The sequence below is a fragment of the Erythrolamprus reginae genome, chromosome 1, assembly GCF_031021105.1.
Source record: "Erythrolamprus reginae isolate rEryReg1 chromosome 1, rEryReg1.hap1, whole genome shotgun sequence".
Classification (NCBI taxonomy): Eukaryota; Metazoa; Chordata; class Lepidosauria; order Squamata; family Dipsadidae; genus Erythrolamprus; species Erythrolamprus reginae.
This window is the reverse complement of record NC_091950.1, coordinates 105,433,547-105,454,875: the sequence shown is the minus strand read 5'-3', so window position 1 is coordinate 105,454,875 and position 21,329 is coordinate 105,433,547. Positions and strand designations below refer to the sequence as shown.

General features: G+C 40.4%; 1 protein-coding gene across 11 annotated transcripts in view; it reads left to right on the top strand.

The window, feature by feature from the left end:
* The window catches only part of CAPRIN1 (cell cycle associated protein 1), a 59,115-nt gene that overhangs the window by 33,685 nt on the left and 4,101 nt on the right, over positions 1-21,329 (top strand). For 4 of the 11 annotated variants that reach the window (XM_070761091.1, XM_070761110.1, XM_070761100.1 and 1 more), the window contains 12 exons: positions 1,595-1,833; positions 1,957-2,039; positions 5,623-5,760; positions 8,338-8,390; positions 8,475-8,561; positions 10,304-10,456; positions 10,678-10,783; positions 11,316-11,377; positions 18,585-18,695; positions 19,161-19,310; positions 19,558-19,711; positions 20,743-20,937. In XM_070761091.1, the coding sequence (XP_070617192.1) occupies positions 1,595-1,833; positions 1,957-2,039; positions 5,623-5,760; positions 8,338-8,390; positions 8,475-8,561; positions 10,304-10,456; positions 10,678-10,783; positions 11,316-11,377; positions 18,585-18,695; positions 19,161-19,310; positions 19,558-19,711; positions 20,743-20,937 (1,531 nt within the window). The remainder of the gene's footprint in view (positions 1-1,594; positions 1,834-1,956; positions 2,040-5,622; positions 5,761-8,337; positions 8,391-8,474; positions 8,562-10,303; positions 10,457-10,677; positions 10,784-11,315; positions 11,378-18,584; positions 18,696-19,160; positions 19,311-19,557; positions 19,712-20,742; positions 20,938-21,329) is intronic. The other 7 variants (XM_070761154.1, XM_070761136.1, XM_070761144.1 and 4 more) reach the window with 3 other exon arrangements.

The window sequence follows — 21,329 nt, the reverse complement described above, 5'->3', positions numbered from 1 at the left end:
GCATTGTGTTGTCTCCATGGCTGGTGCCGACTCAGGCATGGCTGCCTGGCCGACTTTGCACCACCACTGGTGCCAGACTAGGGTGGTATGTCTGGTGGGGTATGCCAACCCCAAACCAGACCCCTGGTAGCGTCGCCTCCCCTTCAGGGAGGATTGGGTCTGGTTCAAAAGAACCAGGACCCCTGGACGGTAGGGATTCTGGGGCCCCCAAGGAAGAGGTATAACTCCGTGCTGCCGTGGCCATTTGACCCCGCCCCTTCTCCTGGTTTATTTTTTTTTAATAACACTGCGTTACACTGTGATGTTATTTAATCCGAGGACTTACATATTTGTGGGAATTGTGAAAAGTCCTCTAAAGAATTATTACATCATGAACAGTACAGTACAGTAGAACTAATTATCTATCTAGAGCCATGATGGCAAAGCTATGGCACGTGTGCCACAGCTGGCCTTCAGAGCCCTCTTTGAGGGCATATGAGCCACGTGTCTCCTGCCGGCCAGCTGATTACATGGGGGACAGGGCGCATGCAGGAGATGCATGTACATGCGTGAGGGATAATCGTACACGCATACATGGGTGGGCAGTGGGGAAAATCGGATAATAAATTAACTGCGGAAAGATCCGTTCCATATCTTTTCTTCCACCTAGCAATTCCCTATTGTGCCTTGTTCAGTATTCTAATTGTAGATAGAAATTTCTCAGACACTGAAGGCTGGAGGACATTATGTGTAATTTCACAAATGCAATAGAAAATACAAAATCAAGAATTCTGATTTCTTTTATGATGTGTGATATTGAAATGTTTTATAAAACAACCATGAAAAAAGGAGGTATGAGAAGTAGCTGCTGGTACTGGTAAAATAGTGGAGAAAACTGCTAGTATGGAGAAGACTAAGTACAATTAATTATGCCTTAAAGAGGGGGATGTTGTTTTAAAGCTCTGTATGGCATTGAGCCAGTTTACTTAAGGGACTTCCTATTCCTAGTGATTTCTGTCCTTTCCTCTATATCTGGCAGAGTGGGCATGCTCTTGGTGAAGACTCCCATTGGTGAAAAATGGTCACCTGGTGGATTTCAGGAAATTGGGCTTATCTTGTGGAATAGACTCCTTCCCATACCATCATCCCAGATTTAGACAACTGTGATCCTATTAGCTTTTCAAAAGATTGAAAATCTGGCTCTTTCCCCTAGCAATGGGCCCAGGATATTAATGGATCTTTAATGTGAGTGTGGTTTGATACATTGATATAATTTGTAGGTTCCTTGGTTCAATTTCTTTTGAAATAATTAGTTTGTAATGAAATTGAATTGTTTGATTATGTTTTATTTCTGCTTGTATCCCAGAATTCCTTTTTTAGATGGGCGTTCAAATATACTTGTTAAATAAATAAATCTGGTTAAATAGTGCAGGGAGCAGGAAAATCTTATGACCCCTTTAGCTATTATTTCTTCAGAAATTTTTCAGGGAACACTGGAAACAATTGAAATAATTTTTAAGTATTGGATTTCTCCTGTTAGGATTTTTAATATGTATAAACAATTAAATCTGTTTACTATTTAAAACACTTGTTAAGCAAACATATTTTTCACTAGATTCAAAAAACAATAAAGAAGACAGCTCGACGGGAACAGTTAATGAGAGAAGAAACTGAACAAAAACATTTAAAGACAGTACTTGAATTGCAGTATATTTTGGACAAGTTGGGTGATGATGAAGTGCGCAGTGACCTAAAACAAGGAACAAATGGGGTATCAATATTAACAGAAACAGAACTATCCACACTTGACGAATTTTACAAGCTGGTTGAACCTGAACGTGACATGAACATAAGGTATATGATTGAGTATAAAGCCAAAATAATTCAGAATTGTAATTGTGATCTAATTATTATTATTTTTAGCAATATTAAACTTTTTAGGTAACAATATATTTCTGTTAATTTCTTTTTTTGAAGGTTGAATGAACAATATGAACAGGCATCCATTCATTTGTGGGATCTATTGGAAGGGAAAGAAAAACCTGTATGCGGAACAACATGTAAGGTTTTTTATTCTTATGGTTTTCAAATGATAACATTTAGAATATTTAGGGTGGTTCTTTATATTTTGCAGTACCTATGGTTTATAATACCAACAAAGGAGACATAGCATAGTGCAAATTGTCATAAAATATCCTTAATTTTATATGCTAGCAAAACAATGCTTAGGATCATCAAAAGAAGAAATGTCAGATATTCACGCTGCTGTAAAAAAGGCCAAGGAGCACAAGACATTATTGCTGATGCATGTTAGATAACTAAGAAAGCCAAAGAATACCAAAAAGAAATCAGTGTATGCGTTATTGATAATAGAAAGTCATCCGTTTGTGTTAATCACGTCAAGCTCTGGAATGGGAATCCCAAGACACTCATGAGAAACGTATGCAAAGATGAGAAAGCCACTATATAGATAATGAAATAAATTGGCTCCAGGATGGCAACTGTGCATAATAAGGCTTTGCTTTCCCCTTATCTATTCAACATATATGCTAAGTACATTTTAAGGACAGTTGGATTGGAAGAATATGAGCATGGTTTTAAAGCTGGAGGAATAAACATCAATAACTTATACATTCCTGATGATAACATGGTGATAGCTAAAATTGCAAAGGATCTATGAACTCTAATAAAAATCAAGGAGCACAGTGAAAAAATAGGATTAAAATTAAATACAAAGACCTAACTAATGACAGGTAGAACAACCAACCTTAGAAATTATAGCAAAGGTATTGATGGATGACTTCTGCCTTTTAAGATCAACCATTAACAGTACAGAAACAGGCAGTCAAGAAATATATCATAGACTAATACTTGGTAGAACAAAAGCCTTGGATAAGATATTAAAATGTTGTAATGTTTCTATATCTACAAAGAACTGTGCGAGTCACAATATTCCATAAAATGGGCAGTTGTAAAAATGTGAAAAGTAAAATAAATGCTAGATTCTAGTATATTTAATGAAATCAATTAATACATAAATTATGAGGAAACTTGATGCCTATATTAAAATTACTACCCTGGATTAGAAGACTCTTATACTGAATATTACTAGATTTTAAAAAAAAATTATCTGGTCTATAAAGGAAGACCTCTCTAGAATTTTTGGTAAATGCTATATTCATATTTATATTTTAACCACTTCTACAATCATTTATCTCAATCTGCTCCTTTTAGAGCAGTGTTTTTCAACCGGTGTGCCCATGGTCAGGTGTGCTGCGAGGCGGCTCGGGCCCCCCCCCCGCTATTGCCCCCCGCCGCCGCTATTGGCACCCTTGCGCGCATGGCTTCTCGTCACTTCCCCGAAAGCTGCGCGTGTATGCGCGTGCGCATCCCAAAATACCCCCGCGTGCACCCTTTTTCACGGCCGCGCGCTCCTCATCCCCCTGCCAGCCCGCGGGGGGCGGGGAGGCGCCGGCAGCAGAAGGGAAGGGAGCCGCGGCCGCCCCTGCCTCCCCACGGTGCCTCCAGCCCCCTCGGCCTTTCGGCGCTGCCCCCCGCCCGCCCCCTCTCCTCCTCCGCTGTCTCCTACCTTTCGGCGTGGCTCCTACCACACCCGGAACGCACGCCCTGCCCGTCTCACCTTTGCCGAGAGCACTTTCGTCCCGGGCTCTCAGCAAGGGGGTTGCAGGAGAGACAGGGCAGGCGTTCTCTCAGCAGAGGCCAGCGAAGGTGATATTCAATGTCGGGGGCGCGCGGGCGGGGGGGCGCGCTCCCTACCCCCCTGCTAGCCGCTCGGAATATTCAAAATAAGAAAAACCTTCGCCGGTGAAGGCTTTTCTTATTTTGAATATTCCGAGCGGCTAGCAGGGGGGTAGGGAGTGCGCGCAACTGCCCGCGCGCCCCCGACATTGAATATCACCTTCGCCAGCCTCCGCTGAGAAGAACGGAGAGAGAACGAGAGTGAGTGAGAGCAACAGACAGCAAGATAGAGAGAAAGTGAGAAAGAGAGAGAGAGAAAGGGGGGAGAGAAAGAGATAGCAAGAGAGAGAACAAGAGAGAGAAAGAGTGTGAGAAAGAAAACAAGAGAGAGAGAGAGAGAAAGCAAGAGAGAGAGAGAGAAAACAAGAGAAAGTGAGAAAAAGAGAGAGAAAGAGGGAGGGAGAGAAAGAGAGAGAGAGAAAGAACAAGAGAGAGAGAAAGAAAATAAGAGAGAAAAAGAGATAGCAAGAGAGAGAGAAAGCAAGAGAGACAGATAGGGAGAGGAAAGGAGAGAGAGAAATGAGAACAAAAAGGGGAGAAAAAAGGAGAAATGATTGAGGCAGAGAATGAGAGGAGAGAGAAACAAAAAGAGAGAGAGAGAGAGGTGATTCTTGAAGCATATGGTAAAAAGCACCCAAATAATAAGAAACGCCCCCCAGCCCACACCTGTTTTTGAAAAGAATAAAAGAGAAAAAAACCCAGCCCTCAACTGGCTTTGGAAATGGTTCCAGTGTGTATACACACACACATAAGGGAGGGAGAGAGACAGGGATGGAAAAAGAGGAGAAGTGAGAGGGAAAAGGAATGAGGGAAAAAGGGAGGAAGAGAGAGAAATGACAAACATGAGAGAGAAAAGGGGGAAAGACAGGAGAAGTACCCAGAAATGAGATATAAATTTGAGTAGGGATGATTGATGATTGGCTGTATTTATAAGGGGATGTTACATGGGATTGTATATACGAGGGGGTTATGTATGTATGTATGTATGTATGTATGTATGTATGTATGTATGTATGTATGTATGTATGTATTGATTTGATTTGATTTGTGTCATTTTGGTTGGTGGTGTGCCCCAGGATTTTGTAAATGTAAAAAATGTGCCGCTGCTCAAAAAAGGTTGAAAATCACTGTTTTAGAGGATTTAAAATCTTCTGTGAAGCACTATATGCTTTGATCTTCAAGTAGTAGTTTTGTATTAAATACCACAATAGTGACATATTTACTGCTTTATTATGTCATCTAATTGAATTAATATGATAGCAATTCTTAAACAGTTCTTGATTTGAGAAGACCCAAATAACATGTAAACTTGAGCATCTTTGATCATTGGATTCTGGAAGGCATACTAGGCAGTAATATTGTATAATAGTAGAATTCTAAGCAACATTGAGCAGTTGAATCTGGATTATCGTTAACTTGGTTCATTTTATTTTTTAAAGGAAGTAAGATTTCTTGTTGCTCATTAATATTAAGATGGTTGCTTATTGTAGACGTAGGAAGAATATTGTATACTACTATACTCTTTAAAGTAAGCTTGTCAAGTAAAATGCTTTTTTGTGTTGGCTTTTCCATATTAAAAGTATCAGTCCAAGTGTTTGTTCCTGTTAATAATTTTACAGAGATATTAAAAGGCAAATATTTATGATGCTGTGTATTTTCCATTTATATAATATCTGTATAATATATAATCTTGAAAATAATCAATCAAAATAAAATATTACATGTATTTTAATATACTTGTGTAAATAGAAACAATTTTTCAAACTGAAGTAACTTTTAAAATACGGAATAATTGAAACACAATGTTAGTCTCTCTTTCCTGTAGTTAATGTAAAGATATTTGGCAAATGACGCAATTAAAAAGTGATGTTTTCATGGTTACAGATAAAGCCCTAAAAGAAATGGTTGAACGCGTTCTTCAAACAAGTTATTTTGACAGTACTCACAACCATCAAAATGGACTTTGTGAAGAAGAGGAGACAGCATCTGCACCCACAGTTGAAGATTCTGTGACAGAAGCTGGTAAATAAAAGAAATAATTGAATCTGATCCTAATCATGTTAATTGAAGAATCCCACTTTGCTCAATGGGAGTTATTTCTGAGTTAAAATATATAATACTGTACTTATGATAGATTTGTAGAACTTTTGAAACCCTGTGTGTACTTGTTGAGTGCAGTTTAGTTACTATACTATATAGTATATAAAAGGCTATACTCACACTACACGCTTAGAAATTGTTTTAAATGTTTTTCACATTTATTTTTATACAAAGTAAATTGGTCACATGAATGTCACATTGGCTAGCCTTTAAAAATTAAGTTAGTAAGGCATCAATTAAATCAAACCACAGAAATCTGTAGTTTTCTTGAAGTCAGGAGTTCTATTTTTTTAAAAAAAGAAATGTGGTGTTGGCTTCTGAATTTACAAGGGTATTTGTTTAGTGAAGAAGTCACCAGGAGAAGACAGAATTTTTAGACTTTTTTTATTTAAGGGTTAATATATAAAATGGGAACCAAGTTTCTCAGATATGAGGTATCTATTATGCCCTTTCCTCCAACAAGAAGAAACAGGTTTGAAAGATGTTAATGGATGGGATGGATCCTTAATTCAAGACATCTATTTTACTTGTTCAGATTTCCACAACCCACAAAATGAACTGAAATTTATTTCCTTGCCATTTCCTAGGATACTCAGATGGGGTGAGGAATAGGGCCACAAGAGAAGATTAGTGACTTACATAGTCATGTTCCAGCTACTTAATACAGTAATACCTCATGATACGAACTTAATTGGTGCAAGGAGGAGGTTCGTAAGACGAAAGGTTCGTAAGACGAAACATTGTTTCCCATAGGAAACAATGTATAGTCAATTAATCCGTGCAACCAAAAAACCCCCCGCAAAAAAACGGCGTTCGGCGACTGCTGGGAAGCCGCGCGGCTGTTTTAAAAGGTGACAGCCGGCCTGGGGGGCTTCCCAGCAACCCCCCGAACCCGGAAGTTCGGCAAAAGTTCGGGGTTCGGGGGGGTGCTGGGAAGCCCCCCAGCCCGGCTGTGGCCTTTTAAAACAGCCGCGCGGCTTCCCAGCTGTCTCCCGAAGCCGAACGCCAAACCCGAACTTCCGTGTTCGGCTTCGGGAGACAGCTGGGAAGCCGCACGGCTGTTTTAAAAGGTGACAGCCGCGCTGGGGGGCTTCCCAGCACCCCCCCGAACCCGGAAGTTCGGCAAAAGTTCGGGGTTCGGGGGGGTGCTGGGAAGCCCCCCAGCGCGGCTATCACCTTTTAAAACAACCGCGCGGCTTCCCAGCTGTCTCCCGAAGCCGAACGCCAAACCCGAACTTCCGTGTTCGGTGTTCGGAGACAGCCGCGCTGGGGGGCTTCCCAGCAACCTCCCAAACCGAACCCAGGGTTCAGAAAAATTTTGCCTCTTCTTACGAACTTTTTTCGAGTTACAAACTGGCGTTCAGGAGGCTTCTGGGAAGCCCCGCCGCCCGGCTGTCACATTTTAAAACAGCCGCGCGGCTTCCCAGCAGTCTCCGAACGCCGGTTCGTAACTCGAAAAAAGTTCGTAAGAAGAGGCAAAATTTTTCTGAACCCCGGGTTCGTATCACAAGTTGTTCGTAAGACGAGGGGTTCGTATCTTGAGGTACCACTGTATTTATTTATTTATTTTATTTTATTTATTCGATTTTTATGCCGCCCTTTTCCTTAGACTCAGGGCGGCTTACAACATATTAGCAACAGCACTTTTTAACAGAGCCAATGTATTTCCCCCACAATCCGGGTCCTCATTTTACCCACCTTGGAAGGATGGAAGGCTGAGTCAACCTTGAGCCAGTGATGAGATTTGAACCGCTGACCTGCAGATCTACAGTCAGCTTCAGTGGTCTGCAGTATAGCATTCTACCTGCTGTGCCGCCATGGTTCTTAATATTTTCAGCAGGGCAAAATATTCTTTTAAACATGCAGTTCAAGAGGGCTATTAAATAATGAAATACCTCAGATTTTAAGGCCTATATTTTATGGATTGAAATAAACAGAGGTTATAATTTTACTTCACAGCTAACATATAAATCCGTGATGGCGAACCTATGGCATGCGTGCCACAGGTGGCACCCAGAGCCTTCTCTGCGGGCACGCCAGCCGTTGCCCCACCCCAGCTCCACCACGCATGTGCGTGCACCTCCTGCAAGCCAGCTAGTCTTCAGGTCTTTACTGCGCATGTGTGGGGTGCATGCGGGGGACGTGCGCGCACATGCGCAGAGGGGTTGCATGCACAGGGGCACTCACATTGCATTTTGGGGAAGTGCGTGCACACACTCCACCCCATTTTGGGCCTGGAAAGCATCCTGCACCAATGCTTGCATTGCATTTGGGGTTGTGTGAGCGCACACTTTTGGCACCCTGCACCAAAAAGGTTCGCCATCACTGATATAGACGAATATGAATATTTTTACTATTTTTTATTTGATTGTAATTTAGTTGATTGTTGGAGCTATCCACAATTACTGAAAATCAGTCATGGAAGTTTAATAATTAAATATTATTAATATAAATTACATTTTAATAAAGCTTTATGTAAAGAGTGTATTTTCCTCACAGAGCCAGAACCAACGGAAGAATACACTGAACCAAGTGAAGTTGAATCAACAGAGGTACTCTTTAGTAGAAATACTGTAGTCACCTTTCTAGAATGAATGTTGTTGGTTTATTGTTATATTCTTTCATTTTTATTTTAGTATGTAAACAGACAGTTCATGGCAGAGGCTCAGTTCAGCAATAATGAAAAGGAACAAGTAGATGAATGGACAGTTGAAACTGTTGAGGTAAATTGTTACATATCTTTTAAAAAATTTCAGTAAGTTATAATAATAATAATAATAATTATTATTATTATTTATTAGATTTGTATTACTTCATAACTTATAACTGTAATTAAAATCCAATTATTAATCTTGAACCTTCTCAAAAAATCCTTTGACAGGAATGAATCTTTTCTCCAAATATAGGAGTCCTCAGGTTACAACAACTTGTTCAGCAACTATTGAAAGTTGCAACAGTGCTGAACAAGTGGGTGCTTAGCAACCAACTCACATTTGAAATGGTTGCTTTCTACCTGCATGATCAAAATTTTGGGGCTTCCAACAAGCAAAGTCAATGAGAAAATGGCAAGGAAAGTTGCAAGTTGCTTTGGTAAGTCTGTCAACTGTGCAGCCTCCCCCTGTCCCTCCCAATTGTGTCATGCTAATCACCTGCACACCCTCATGCATTCTTATTGAGATTGGCTGTACTTGAACAATGCTTACCAGCTATTTGTGCACTCACCCTGGCAACATGTGCGCCCTTTTTCTCCCCACTGGCTTTGGTTATTGGAAGCTGTCAGGAAGTTGTAAGGAGGTTGTTGGTTAATGATGGGGACTGAAAGGATTGCCATGGCTGCATACTTAGTGACCAAAATTTCAGTTTTAATTAGTTTTGTAACTCGAGGATTACCTGTATTTATTACTATCATATTATTTTTATACTGTAATAGTTTATCTAGAAATCCTTACATTTATAATTTGAGCCATTATCAGTATAAAACATAAATGGATCAGAATTGATGAAAATGCCAAATTTCAGCAGCTGTATGGTTGTGCATAGAATATCAACAGTAATAACAAGCCCTGAATAATTAGTGATAATTTCACTGATATAAAGGGCATTTGAGCATTAATATAAAATAAAAATAAACAATCATATGATTAGCATCTCCTCATAAATGCATACCAACTCTGTTATTGCAATTGTGTAAGCTTAATTTAATTTAAGTTAAGTATGTGTGTTTTAGTTAGGTTCTAACATTTAAGGATCCAATCTTTTTCACTCCCCGCCCCTCCCGGCCATCGCCCGCCTGAAGCTGCCGGCCGGGATCCCGAATAGCCAGCCGGCAGAACCTGCCTCCTGACCCTGACACCCCCCCTCCCCTCCAGCGCTTTGCCTCCCGCCGGGCAAGAGGGCTCGGAAGACAGGTTCTGCTGGCCGGCCCTTCAGGATCCCGGCCGGCAGCTTCAAGTGGGCAATGGCCGGGAGGGGTGGGGAGCACTCGGAGGCTCAAGCCAGAGTCCTTCCCGCCTCCCCCACCCGCTTGAAGCCTGCCGGGCCAGAGGGGTTGGGGTTCGTGTTCAGGTTCGGTGAATCTACCCAAACTCCGACGTCAAGTTTGTCTGAATTCGCTGAACTCGAACTTCAGCGGGTTTGCCCAACACTACTAATAACGTATAGAACTATCTTTGTCCATCCTTCCCATTTTTGCACTTTTAAAAGGAAATATTGACCCAGGTCTAAACTATTTAAAGCTGAAAAACATTTGATTGAGTTGATTTGATTTATTGGATTTGTATGCCGCACCTCTCCAGAGACTCGGGGCGGCTAACAACAATAATAGAACAGTATACACAATTTATGTTTACATTCTTCTCTCTGTAGTACAAATTTACTATTGCCACAAGATTGCTAGTAGATAATATTGTGAATTTTCCATTTAATTGTGGACTGTTTGAAATTGCATTGATTATTTTTAATGTAGGTGGTAAACTCACTCCAGCAACCACAGGCTACATCTCCTCCAGTTCCAGATGCCCATACGCTTACAGCTGTAGCTCAAGCAGACCCACTTGTTAGAAGACAACGGGTGCAGGATCTTATGGCACAAATGCAAGGCCCATATAACTTTATGCAGGTAATTAACAATTTGATTAATATAAGATTACAGCATTTTTTAAAATGAGTAGAATCCAATTGAAGTGAGGAACTGTTTTCTTCAATTGAACTGAAACAGAATTTGACCCTGACTGATTTCCATTGATTTTGTCTGTGATGAAGCTGTCTTAAATCTAATTTTATAATGTAAGAATTTATGTCTCTAGTGAAGCTGGCTTAAATTTTGGCTTAATTATCTAGGACTCTATGCTGGAATTTGAGAACCAAGCACTTGACCCTGCTATTGTTTCAGCTCAGCCTATGAATCCACAAACTTTGCAGATACCACAGATGGTTTGCCCTCCAGGTCGGTAATATAATATTTTTGTATATAGCAAAGTGACAATGAAACTAGTTAGGTATTTTTGCATTTCACTCCATTTTATATTCCACTTTTTTACATTTGCAGAATGTTCAATTTTACAAGGAAAATGTGAAGCATAATCAAAATATTCATGTCATGATGATGAAAGTCTGATGAAAAGACAATTTTAAGTGGAAATAAATCCTGTTTGAATTTTTTCTCCAAGTCAAGAATTTCTCCTGCAGGTTTTAATATATGGACAGGTTTATAACAGGAAAGGCAGTCCGTTTACAACTGTAGAGGTTGTAATGACGGCTTATAAGTAATAGAAGATAGTTCTTCCCATACTGAATTACATATTTTAGTTTCTATAATTAGAAACTTACCTGATCCATTTTGCACCAGCTGACATTTCTGGATATTTTTAAGGATAGTCCCTTGGAGAAATTATAGTAGTCAAGTACAACATGAGGCATGCTTAAAGAAACTTCCACTGCTTTTAATTTCAATATTGATTGTATTACTCTATTTCTAGTTCATGCTGAATCTAGACTTGCACAAACAACCCAGGTTCCTGTACAACCTGAAGCTACACAGGTAAGAATCCTTGATAATTAATGGCTGAATATTTCTTTCTAAACCTTCCCCTCCTCATTTAGGAATTGCTGAGCTTAGGTTCCACAATACTTTCTTCATTAGCATGTAATTGGAAGTTAATGAACTTTTTATAATGTACTTCTGGATTACCAAAACTGGTGCAATCTGTTTTTCTTCGAAAACCCAAGCTTGTATCTTTCAACTATTTTGATATATCATCTGGAACTATTTAATATTTGCTTTGGAAAGGAAAGATTAAAAAAATGTTTCCTCAGACCCATGTAAAAGCCCTGCTCTGGCTATGAAAATTTGTAAGCTAATAAAAATATTTATAAAACTTCATTTTCAAAAATATTTGGGCCCCATCATACTCAAAATATGATACAGATAATAATTTAGCATACAGTTTACTTTAGCATTAATTCCATTGGGGAAGTTACATAGAAAGAAATCCGTAAATCTATGTACAAACACATGGAGACATTATAATGAGAAGGCAGCAATGGTCTCTTAAAACTAGGGTTATAAAAAACATTGGGTGGTCTGTGAATTGAAATATGTTTCGTATAGGTATATGTTCAAAACACATATAGCTAGAGTGGTGGACCTCAGGAAAATGAAAGGCCTGAGCGGTATGGAAAAATAGCTAAACAGAGCATAAGAAATATTAAGATTAGGTGCTGGAAAAGATGAGCTGGGTTTCTGTAACACACTTTAAAGCATGGCAGGCCACAATTTTTTCATGCCTGAAACAGTATATTTCATGTACTCAAAAATATATTTAAAGTATATTTCATGTACTCAGAATTCTGAAGTAATAATTATTCTTGGAAATTAACTGTAGAAGTTGGCTTTATTTTAGTATTCAAATTAGTACGCCATTATGTCTTTGTTTGCAATATTCTTCCCAAATTAGAACCAAGCCATTAGTTAATTTCATCTAGAGTCTTTCAAAATATTGTTTTCTTGCCCAGCCATTTCTAGATAATCGTTTGCAGTCAGTGAGCATTGTCTGTATATACAGAATGTATAATTTTTCTCCATTCATATGTTACCATCAGCTCCATCAGTTTTCATTGATTCTAAATATGTTAGATTAGTTTAAATACCAATTATCTACTGTAGTTTTAAAAGTATTCCTTTCTAGGACCTTAAAGTGGTGTTTGGGCTCATTAAATACATTTCCCAAAAATTAATGGTGAATAAGGATTACGATTAAAGATGGAGCTATGATTAAAATCACAAATGAAAATCAAAATAGAGTAAGCATTTCTTGTAACTAAAAATCTTGCTAATTTTTATTATCAGTTTCAGAATGAGATGATCACAAATAGAGACTTTTAGAAAAATAAAAGTTTTTAAATCGCTAATGCTCATAAAAATATGCAGAATGCAAAAAATCTAATTGTAATCCTCTTCAAATGCATGAATTATACTACTAAATTCTGATAAATGACAGTTTTAAGAACATAACCTACTTTGAAATAAACTGACATTTCATTGTTTAAGTAGCATTTTTATAATGGATATTAATGCTTCCTTATTTCTAGCACTTTTAAACAAAACTAATGATAAATTTAATTTATGCCAGTCCTTATGTTTCTAAGTGACTGACTATTTGCAATGTAAGTGCATGCATAGAATGCCACATAGTAGGACAAACCAATTTTAATAGTTTATTCAGGATGATTGCTGAATACAGTATTCTGGTTTTTAGTTTATTCTTGGTTCTGTGATGAATATCTTCATCGCTTTAGAGGTAGTTTTTTCTGGCCCTTAAAAAATCATAGAGGAGTATTTTTGAACTGTTGGCCAATTTTTGTGTAAGTAGTGCTTGATTTATGACCATAGTTTGTAGCAGAATTTCACTAAGCAGTCCTTAAGCAAGTCATCAGACCCTACTTTCCAAAATAATGTTGGTTGTTGGGAACTGGCTGGGAAGGTGCATATTAAGACTAGTGGACTTCAGCTCCCAGAATTCCTCCTCCAGTCATGCTAGATGGGGTAATTAGAAGGCAAAAACAGCCCTGTTTTTAAGTTTATAAGTTGAGGACTACCTATAGCATAGTTTTCATGAGTTCTTTTCTATTTTACTGTTCATTTTTTATTTATGTCCTAATTTTTTGTTCAGTTCAATACTTAAGCTAAAATACATAGGAAATAAATATAGGAAATATAGATTTAAATTCAGTACTAAAATTGAGTATTAATAATTAAAGAAGGTTTGGTACTAGTTTTTGCTTCTGTTTACTTTTCAGGAGCAGTGGTAAGCTATATTAGTCATGTCAGGATAGTAAACAAAATCTGGGAAGCAATATCCAATAGATGCATTATACATAAATATGTTCCATACTGAGAAGTAGAAAAAATTCAGAGACTTTTGTGTAGCATCTCCTGAATGTTTTTCATTAATTTCCTCAAGTTCATGTTTTTCATTAATTTCTAGCAATTATGTTATATCTGGATTTGATTTTACCTGTTCTAAATTTTCTAGCCAATTGTTGAGCTTCAGTAATGTCCAAGGATATTGACTATTTCCCTAAAGAAGAAACTGGGAATCAATAGAATATTAAATGTGCCAGCTATGGATAATTTTCTCTGCAGTTTAATACATATACAGTGATCCCCCGGTTATTGCGTCCCCGACCATTGCGAACAGGGTAATTTGCGATTTTTCAACCTGGAAGTAAACAACACCATCTGCGCATGCGCGCCCTTTTTCTTTCTATGGCCACGCATGCGTAGATGGTGGAGTTTGCCGGGCAGATCAGCTGCTGGGCGACTTCCCTGGGTCTTCCCCTCTTGCCGGGGTTTCCCCTTTGCGTGGGCGGCGGGGAAACCCCAGCCCCGCTTCCCAGCTGAGTGGCGCGAGCAACGGCGTGGGCGGGCGAAGGGTGGGCGGCGCTGGCTTCCCCTCAGGAGATGCGCCTTCTCTCTTTTTTTTCTTGCGGCGAGCCCGAGCCGTTCCTCTCTCGACCGCAGCCGAGCTTCCCTCGGCCCCCTTTGGCCCCGTCGCCTCCTCCCCGCCTGCGAGACTCTTCTTCTCCGGCTTTCGGAGCTCCTTCGCCGTCACCCGGCTTCTGGCAGAAGCCTTCTCTCTTTTTTTTCGTGCGCTTGGCGAGGAAAAGCAGGCGGGGAGGAGGCGAAGGGAAGCTCGGCTGCGGTCGAGAGAGGAACGGCTCGGGCTTGCCGCAAGAAAAAAAAGAGAGAAGGCTTCTACCAGAAGCCGGGTGACGCCGGAGGAGCTCCGAAAGCACGAGCGGCGGCCGGACGAGCGGCGGCCACACCAGCAGCGGCGGCACGAGCGGCGGCCGCACCAGCAGCGGCGGCACGAGCGGCGGCCGCACCAGCAGCGGCAGCACGAGCGGCGGCCGCACCAGCAGCGGCGGCACCAGCAGCGGCGGCACGAGCGGCGGGCGGACAAGCGGCGGGCGGGCGGGCAGGCGGCTCCTCAGCTGTTGGGCAGGGGTCTTCCCAGGTGCGGAAGTAAAAAACACCATCTGCACATGCGCGGCCATGAAAAAAGGGCGCGCATGCGCAGATGGTGTTTTTACTTCCGCAGCGCTACTTCGCAAAAACCCGCTCGTTGCGGGGGGTCCTGGAACGGAACCCTCGCAACGAGCGGGGGATCACTGTATACCGTAGGCAACAACATAGAGCCCTGTGGATTAGTCAGTAATCTAGATGGTAGTAGTCAGAAGTCTCACAGTACTGCCTTCTATGCAGAGTCCAGAGAAATACACTAAGATCACTGTAAGGCCCATTCTCATCAGATTGTTCAGAATGATGCCATGTTGAATAGTATCAAAGCTTCCCACAACTCCAGGACAACTATTTACAATTCCATCACTTAGTTTCCAGCATAGGTTGTTCATCAGGCTGCTCATCTAATGCCTGACTCTGTTCTATGGAATCTATAAATCTATAGATTAGACGAGTTCTTAATTTGATGAGGTTAGAATGCGTTCCCTCCCCAGCACAATAACAATACAATACAAATCTAATGTTAAGAAAAAACTAAGTTAAAAAACCCACTATCATTAAAAACAATCAAGCTACACAATCACACCACACTCAAGTCCTACTAGTCAGAAGAGGGGGGCATTAATCCCCCCATGCCTGGCGACATAAATGGACATCTTGCGGAGGGTGGGGGCAGTTTGAATCTCCGGGGGGAGTTGATTCCAGAGGGCCAGGGCCGCCACAGAGAAGGCTATTCCCATAGGTCCCGCCAGATGGCATTGTTTAGTCGACGGGACTCGGAGAAGGCCAACTCTGTGGGACCTAATCGGCCGCTGGGATTCGTGCGGCAGAAGGCGGTCCCGTAGGTATTCTGGTCCGGTGCCATGTAGGGCTTTATAGGTCATTACCAACACTTTGAATTGTGACCGGAAACTAATCAGCAACCAGTGCAGGCCGCGGAATGTTGACGAGACATGGGCGCATCTAGGAAGGCCCATGATTGCTCTCGCGGCTGCATTCTGCACGATCTGAAGTTTCCTAACACTCTTCAGAGGTAGCCCCATATAGAGAGCGTTGCAGTAGTCGAACCTCGAGGTGATGAGGGCATGAGGGACTGTGGGCAGAGACTCCCTGTCCAAATAGGGGTGCAACTGGTGCACCAGGCGAACCTGTGCAAGTGCCCTCCTCGCCACAGCCGAGAGATGGTGTTCTTATGTTAGCTGTGGATCAAGGAGGTTGCGGACCCTCTCCGAGGGGGTCAATAATTCCCCCCTCCCAGGGTAGTGGACGGACAGATGGAATTGTCCTTGGGAGGCAAAACCCACAGCCACTCCGTCTTGTCAGGATTGAGTTTGAGCCTGTTGACACCCATCCAGACCCTAACAGCCTCCAGGCACCGGCACATCACTTCCACTGCTTTGCCGACTGGTCATGGGGTGGAGATGTACAGCGGGTGTCATCAGCGTACTGATGACACCTCAACCCATGCCCTTGGATGATCTCACCCAGTGGTTTCATGTAAATATTGAATAGTGTGGGGGAAAACTAAACATACAAAGAAACAGATAAAAAATTAATATAAGTAGTCCTTGATTTAGTATCACAATAGGGACTTTAAAATTAATAATTAAATAGTGTGGTTATTGAGACATCTTGTGACTGCACCCAGTTTGATAGCCTTTTCTCCCACGGTCAAAAACGGTCAATAAATTCATCGCAATGTTTGTTAAGTAAGACATGTGAACATGACTTGTGACTGGCTTCCCTATTGATTTGTTTGTTGGAAGTTGACTGAAAATGTCTATTTATTTATTATTAGATTTGTATGCCACCCCTCTCCAAAGACTCGGAGCGGTTACGAATCATGAATCATGATCACGACAGTGGGAAACTAACTTGTAAATTCACAATAGTTGCCAGGTGCCTGAGTCATATTCACATGACTGCAGGGAGACTGCAATGGCCATGAATAATTTTTGCCAGCACTACCATAGCTAAATGAATGGTCATAAGTAGGAACTGTCATTAGCAAATGGCTTTGACAGGTGTCTATCCTTACAGGTTTAATTATGAGGGTCGCCCAGAAAGTAATGCACCACATTTTGTTTCTTCAACAATTATTTTTTGAACACAATGAAACTTACACATAAGAAAGAATGATGTTTCTTCTACACTCCCTATTTTTTCCACATAATCTCCGTCCTATTCTATGGCCTTCCTCTAGCGAGACACAAGGGTGTGTACGCCCTGTTGGTACCACTCTGTGTTCTGGTCACAAAGTCATTTCTGCACTGTGCGAATCACCTTTTCGTCATCCTCAAAATGTCTTCGCAAATGTTGACTACTGTTGACTGCAGATTCTCCATAAACTGTACACAAACGCTTGTGAATGTTCCCAACAGTTTCCTTCTCCACAGTGAGAAATTCAATGACGACACGCTGCTTGTAACGTACATCATTTACAGATGCCATTTCGAAACACTGCTGCAGCTACGCAGTCTGTCTGAAGAAACACAAAATTTACACACGCACTCTTGACAATTCAAATAATGTATACCTAAAGTTTTGCATTCATACCATTATTGTAAGCTGAGAAAAAAAATGTGGTGCATTGCTTTCTGGGTGACCCCCTTTTTTGTAAAAATTTGCTCAGGGCTTTCCTTCTGCTTTGCAAATCAGGGCAGGCCTACCCCAGGCAAAGTGCGGATACGATGCATGTGCTCCTGCTTCACCGCTGTAAGGTTTGCCAGCAGCAAATTTGACAGCATTCCTACTTTACTGGCTTAAGAAATTTTTCAACCCCTCGCATTTATATTGCTTATGACCTCCTTGGGATTCATGATCCAGAAATCCTGGATTAGGCAGCAGTTAGAAAATTTATGTAAATTATCTTTGGCCAAACGGATAACATTTGTATATATTTTATAATAGGAACATTTACTTATTGCATTAGTCATTGCTATTTAATTTGCCTTTGTTTAGAGACTGGGCTTTATACTAAACTCGTGTGAAAATCTATCTATAAAGTGAATCTCCTATCCAAATTATTCAGTCCTGCAAAACTTTTGGAGAAGTAGAAAAGATCACTGGAAATATTTATGCAGCTAGTATAATTGCTAGGCTTTCTTAAAATATTATGAAATAAAAAGTATATGGTCATAGTCCTTAGTATATCCATCGCATGAAGCAGTGCTGTAATATAAAAAGAAATGGTATGAAATCATAGAATTTGCAGAAATGTTAAACAATTTTTTAAACTCTTTGGCCTAGTTTACGATCTTCCATGCCACAGTTAAGTGAATCACTGCACTTGATAAGTTAGTAATCTGGTTGTTAGGTGAATCTGACTTCCCCGTTGACTTCGCTTGTCAGAAAATTGTAAAAGGTGATCATATGACCCTGGCACAGCAAAAGTCATAAATCTGAACTGGTTGCCAAATCTGAACTGGTTGCCATGATTATATGGTCATGGGGATGCTACAATGGTTGTAACTATGAAAAATGATGATGTCACTTTTTTCAGTGCCCTTGTAAATATGAACGGTCATTAAATGGACTGTTGTAAGTTGAGGACTACCTGTAAAACTTTGTGAACTAGAAGAAATAAAAGTCTTCTAAAGTTTCTAAATATGAATAAATATTCAAAAGAATGTTGCTAACACAGAGAGAGTGTAAAACTCATTAAAGGAAGGACTTACCGAGAGGCCCTGGCCGGAGTTTCTGTTAAATTTTAAAACTTTGACAGGTCCCCTTGGTTTCTTCCACAAGTGAGGGATATACAGCATCCCAGCCCACGTATCAGCCTCCTCATTCAACAGAACAGCGACCTCAGAAAGAATCAATTGACCAGATTCAGGCAAGTTATGAGACTTCATTATGCTTGGGAGGGAAAAGAGTTTTGCATATATAGATGAGTGTCCCTCATAAAAGGTCTTGGAAACCATTTATCTCAGGCATCAAGGTGGGGGGAGGTGGATAATTTTTTAACTTGAATGTTTTTTTAAGCTTATCGGTTCTGATCCTGAACATTTTAGAAGCAATTTTTAGATATAATTGGTATTTGATTGATAGGTAAATGCCTCTGTATGTTCACTGCGCCTGCACAGAAACTACAGTACTTTCTGCAATCTTTTCACGTTCAAGGTTAATTCAAGGTAGAATGCTAAGATCTTTCTACTCTTAATAAAGAGAGGATACTATATAAAAGGGATTTTACATTTTCCCCTTTTCTTAGGCACACTTCATCAGCAAAAACCTAATTCTTAATTAAAAATGATATTGATGTCTTGCTTGCTAATTTAGGTTGAATTTTATTTGTCAGGCTTCAATAACCTTAAGTACAGATCAGACACCAACATCATCGCCACTTCCAGTTGCATCCCAGCCTCAGGTATTTCAGGCTGCCTCTAGCAAACCCTTGCATAGCAGCGGAATCAATGTTAATGCAGCTCCATTCCAGTCCATGCAGACGGTAAGCATTAAATATATTGAAAATATAGATAACAAAATTTTGGATGTCAGCATCATGATAATGATCATTTTTTCTCTAAACTCTATTAGTAGTTTATTTTATTTTATTGATGTCCCAGTTTTATTGTTTTATAAATGACTCAAGATGATGATCATTAAACTGGTCCATGTTTTTGAAATGTTTATTGAATATCTCTTGAATCCTGATTTTAAACATTCAACTGATTTTTACTTACTTTCCTATCTAGGTGTTTAACATGAACGCACCTGTTCCTCCTGTCAATGAGCCAGAAACTCTAAAGCAACAAAATCAATACCAGACCGGTTACAGCCAGACATTCTCCAATCAGCCCCATCCAGTAGAACAATCAGAACTTCAGCAAGAACAGCAGCTTCAGACGGGTAAAACACTGAAAAACTGAATGCTTTACTCTCAAAAATGTTTTAAAGAGATGTAGTCTAAATAATTATTTATTGATGGTGTTTATGTAATACGTTATGCATATTATGAAAAAAATTAAGTTCTGCAATATTTGTATGGTTTTACAAGGGAAAATGCTGTAGGGTAATGATTTTATAGACCAAACTGAACAAAACCCATGTCCTAGATGGTAAAAGGGATCGCTCCCCCCCAACCCCCAAAAAAACCAAAACAAAAAACTTTTGGGAAACTAAATTATTATTATTATTTATTATTTATTAGATTTGTATGCCGCCCCTCTCCGCAGACTCGGGGCGGCTCACAACAACAATAAAACAATGTACAACAAATCTAATAATTTAAAAATCACTAAAAAACCCTTATTAAAAGCAAACATACACACAAACATACCATGCATAAACTGTATAGGCCCAGGGGAGATGTCTCAATTCCCCCATGCCTGACGGCAGAGGTGGGTTTTAAGGAGTTTACATAAGGCAAGGAGGGTGGGGGCAGTTCTAATCTCCGGGGGGAGCTGGTTCCAGAGGGTCGGGGCCGCCACAGACAAGGCTCTTCCCCTGGGTCCCACCAAACAACATTGTTTAGTCGACGGGACCTGGATAAGGCCAACTCTGTGGGACCTAACCGGTCGCTGGGATTCGTGCGGCAGAAGGCGGTGCTGGAGATATTGTGGTCTGATGCCATGCAGGGCTTTATAGGTCATAACCAACACTTTGAATTGTGACCGGAAACTGATCGGCAACCAATGCAGAGTGCAATCTTTAAATCATGTGAAATGTAGGGACTATTCTACATGTTTAGGGCATTCAGACTGCCATGTTGGATTTAATTCTGCAAACAATCTTTCTTTAGATAGGTAAACATTTACTGTCCTACTTGGTGGCTCTTAAGCAGAGTACATTGGTGAGTTAGCTTGATATTATTTGAGTCTTTAGGAAACTGGAGTATACATTCAAACCTCTTGTACTGTCTTGGTTTTTTTTCATTTTAGTGGTTGGCACTTACCATGGTTCCCCGGACCAGTCCCATCAAGTGGCAGGTAACCACCAGCAGCCTCCACAACAGAATACTGGGTTCCCACGTAACGGTCAGCCTTATTATAACAGCCGGGGAGTGTCTCGTGGTGGATCACGCGGCACTCGAGGCTTAATGAATGGATACAGGGGACCAGCCAATGGGTTTAGAGGTAAAAACTTAAGAACCTTTTAAGATTAATTCTGAATGTTTTTCAGAAATGCAGAATATCGACAAGCTTAAACATTAGAGTAGCATGCTTTAATTTTTTAATAACAAAAAAGTGCAGCATTACATACTTTGTAGTAGTTGCTCTGATGTAGTATAAAAAACAAAGCAGATCATACAAGGACAAAGTATGAGAAGGAACTAATTACAAATATTTTGATGAAAGTTTAGTATGATCTATATGAAACTGAAAGTGACTTTCCATCTGTAACCTGCTAAATGGCTGCATCTTTTTCAGGGCTTATTACTTCCTTGGCTTACAAAAGCAAGTCTTTCACTTATACAAACTATGACTGTTGGTGGTATTCTTTATTTTGGTGCCTGAATTTATTAATG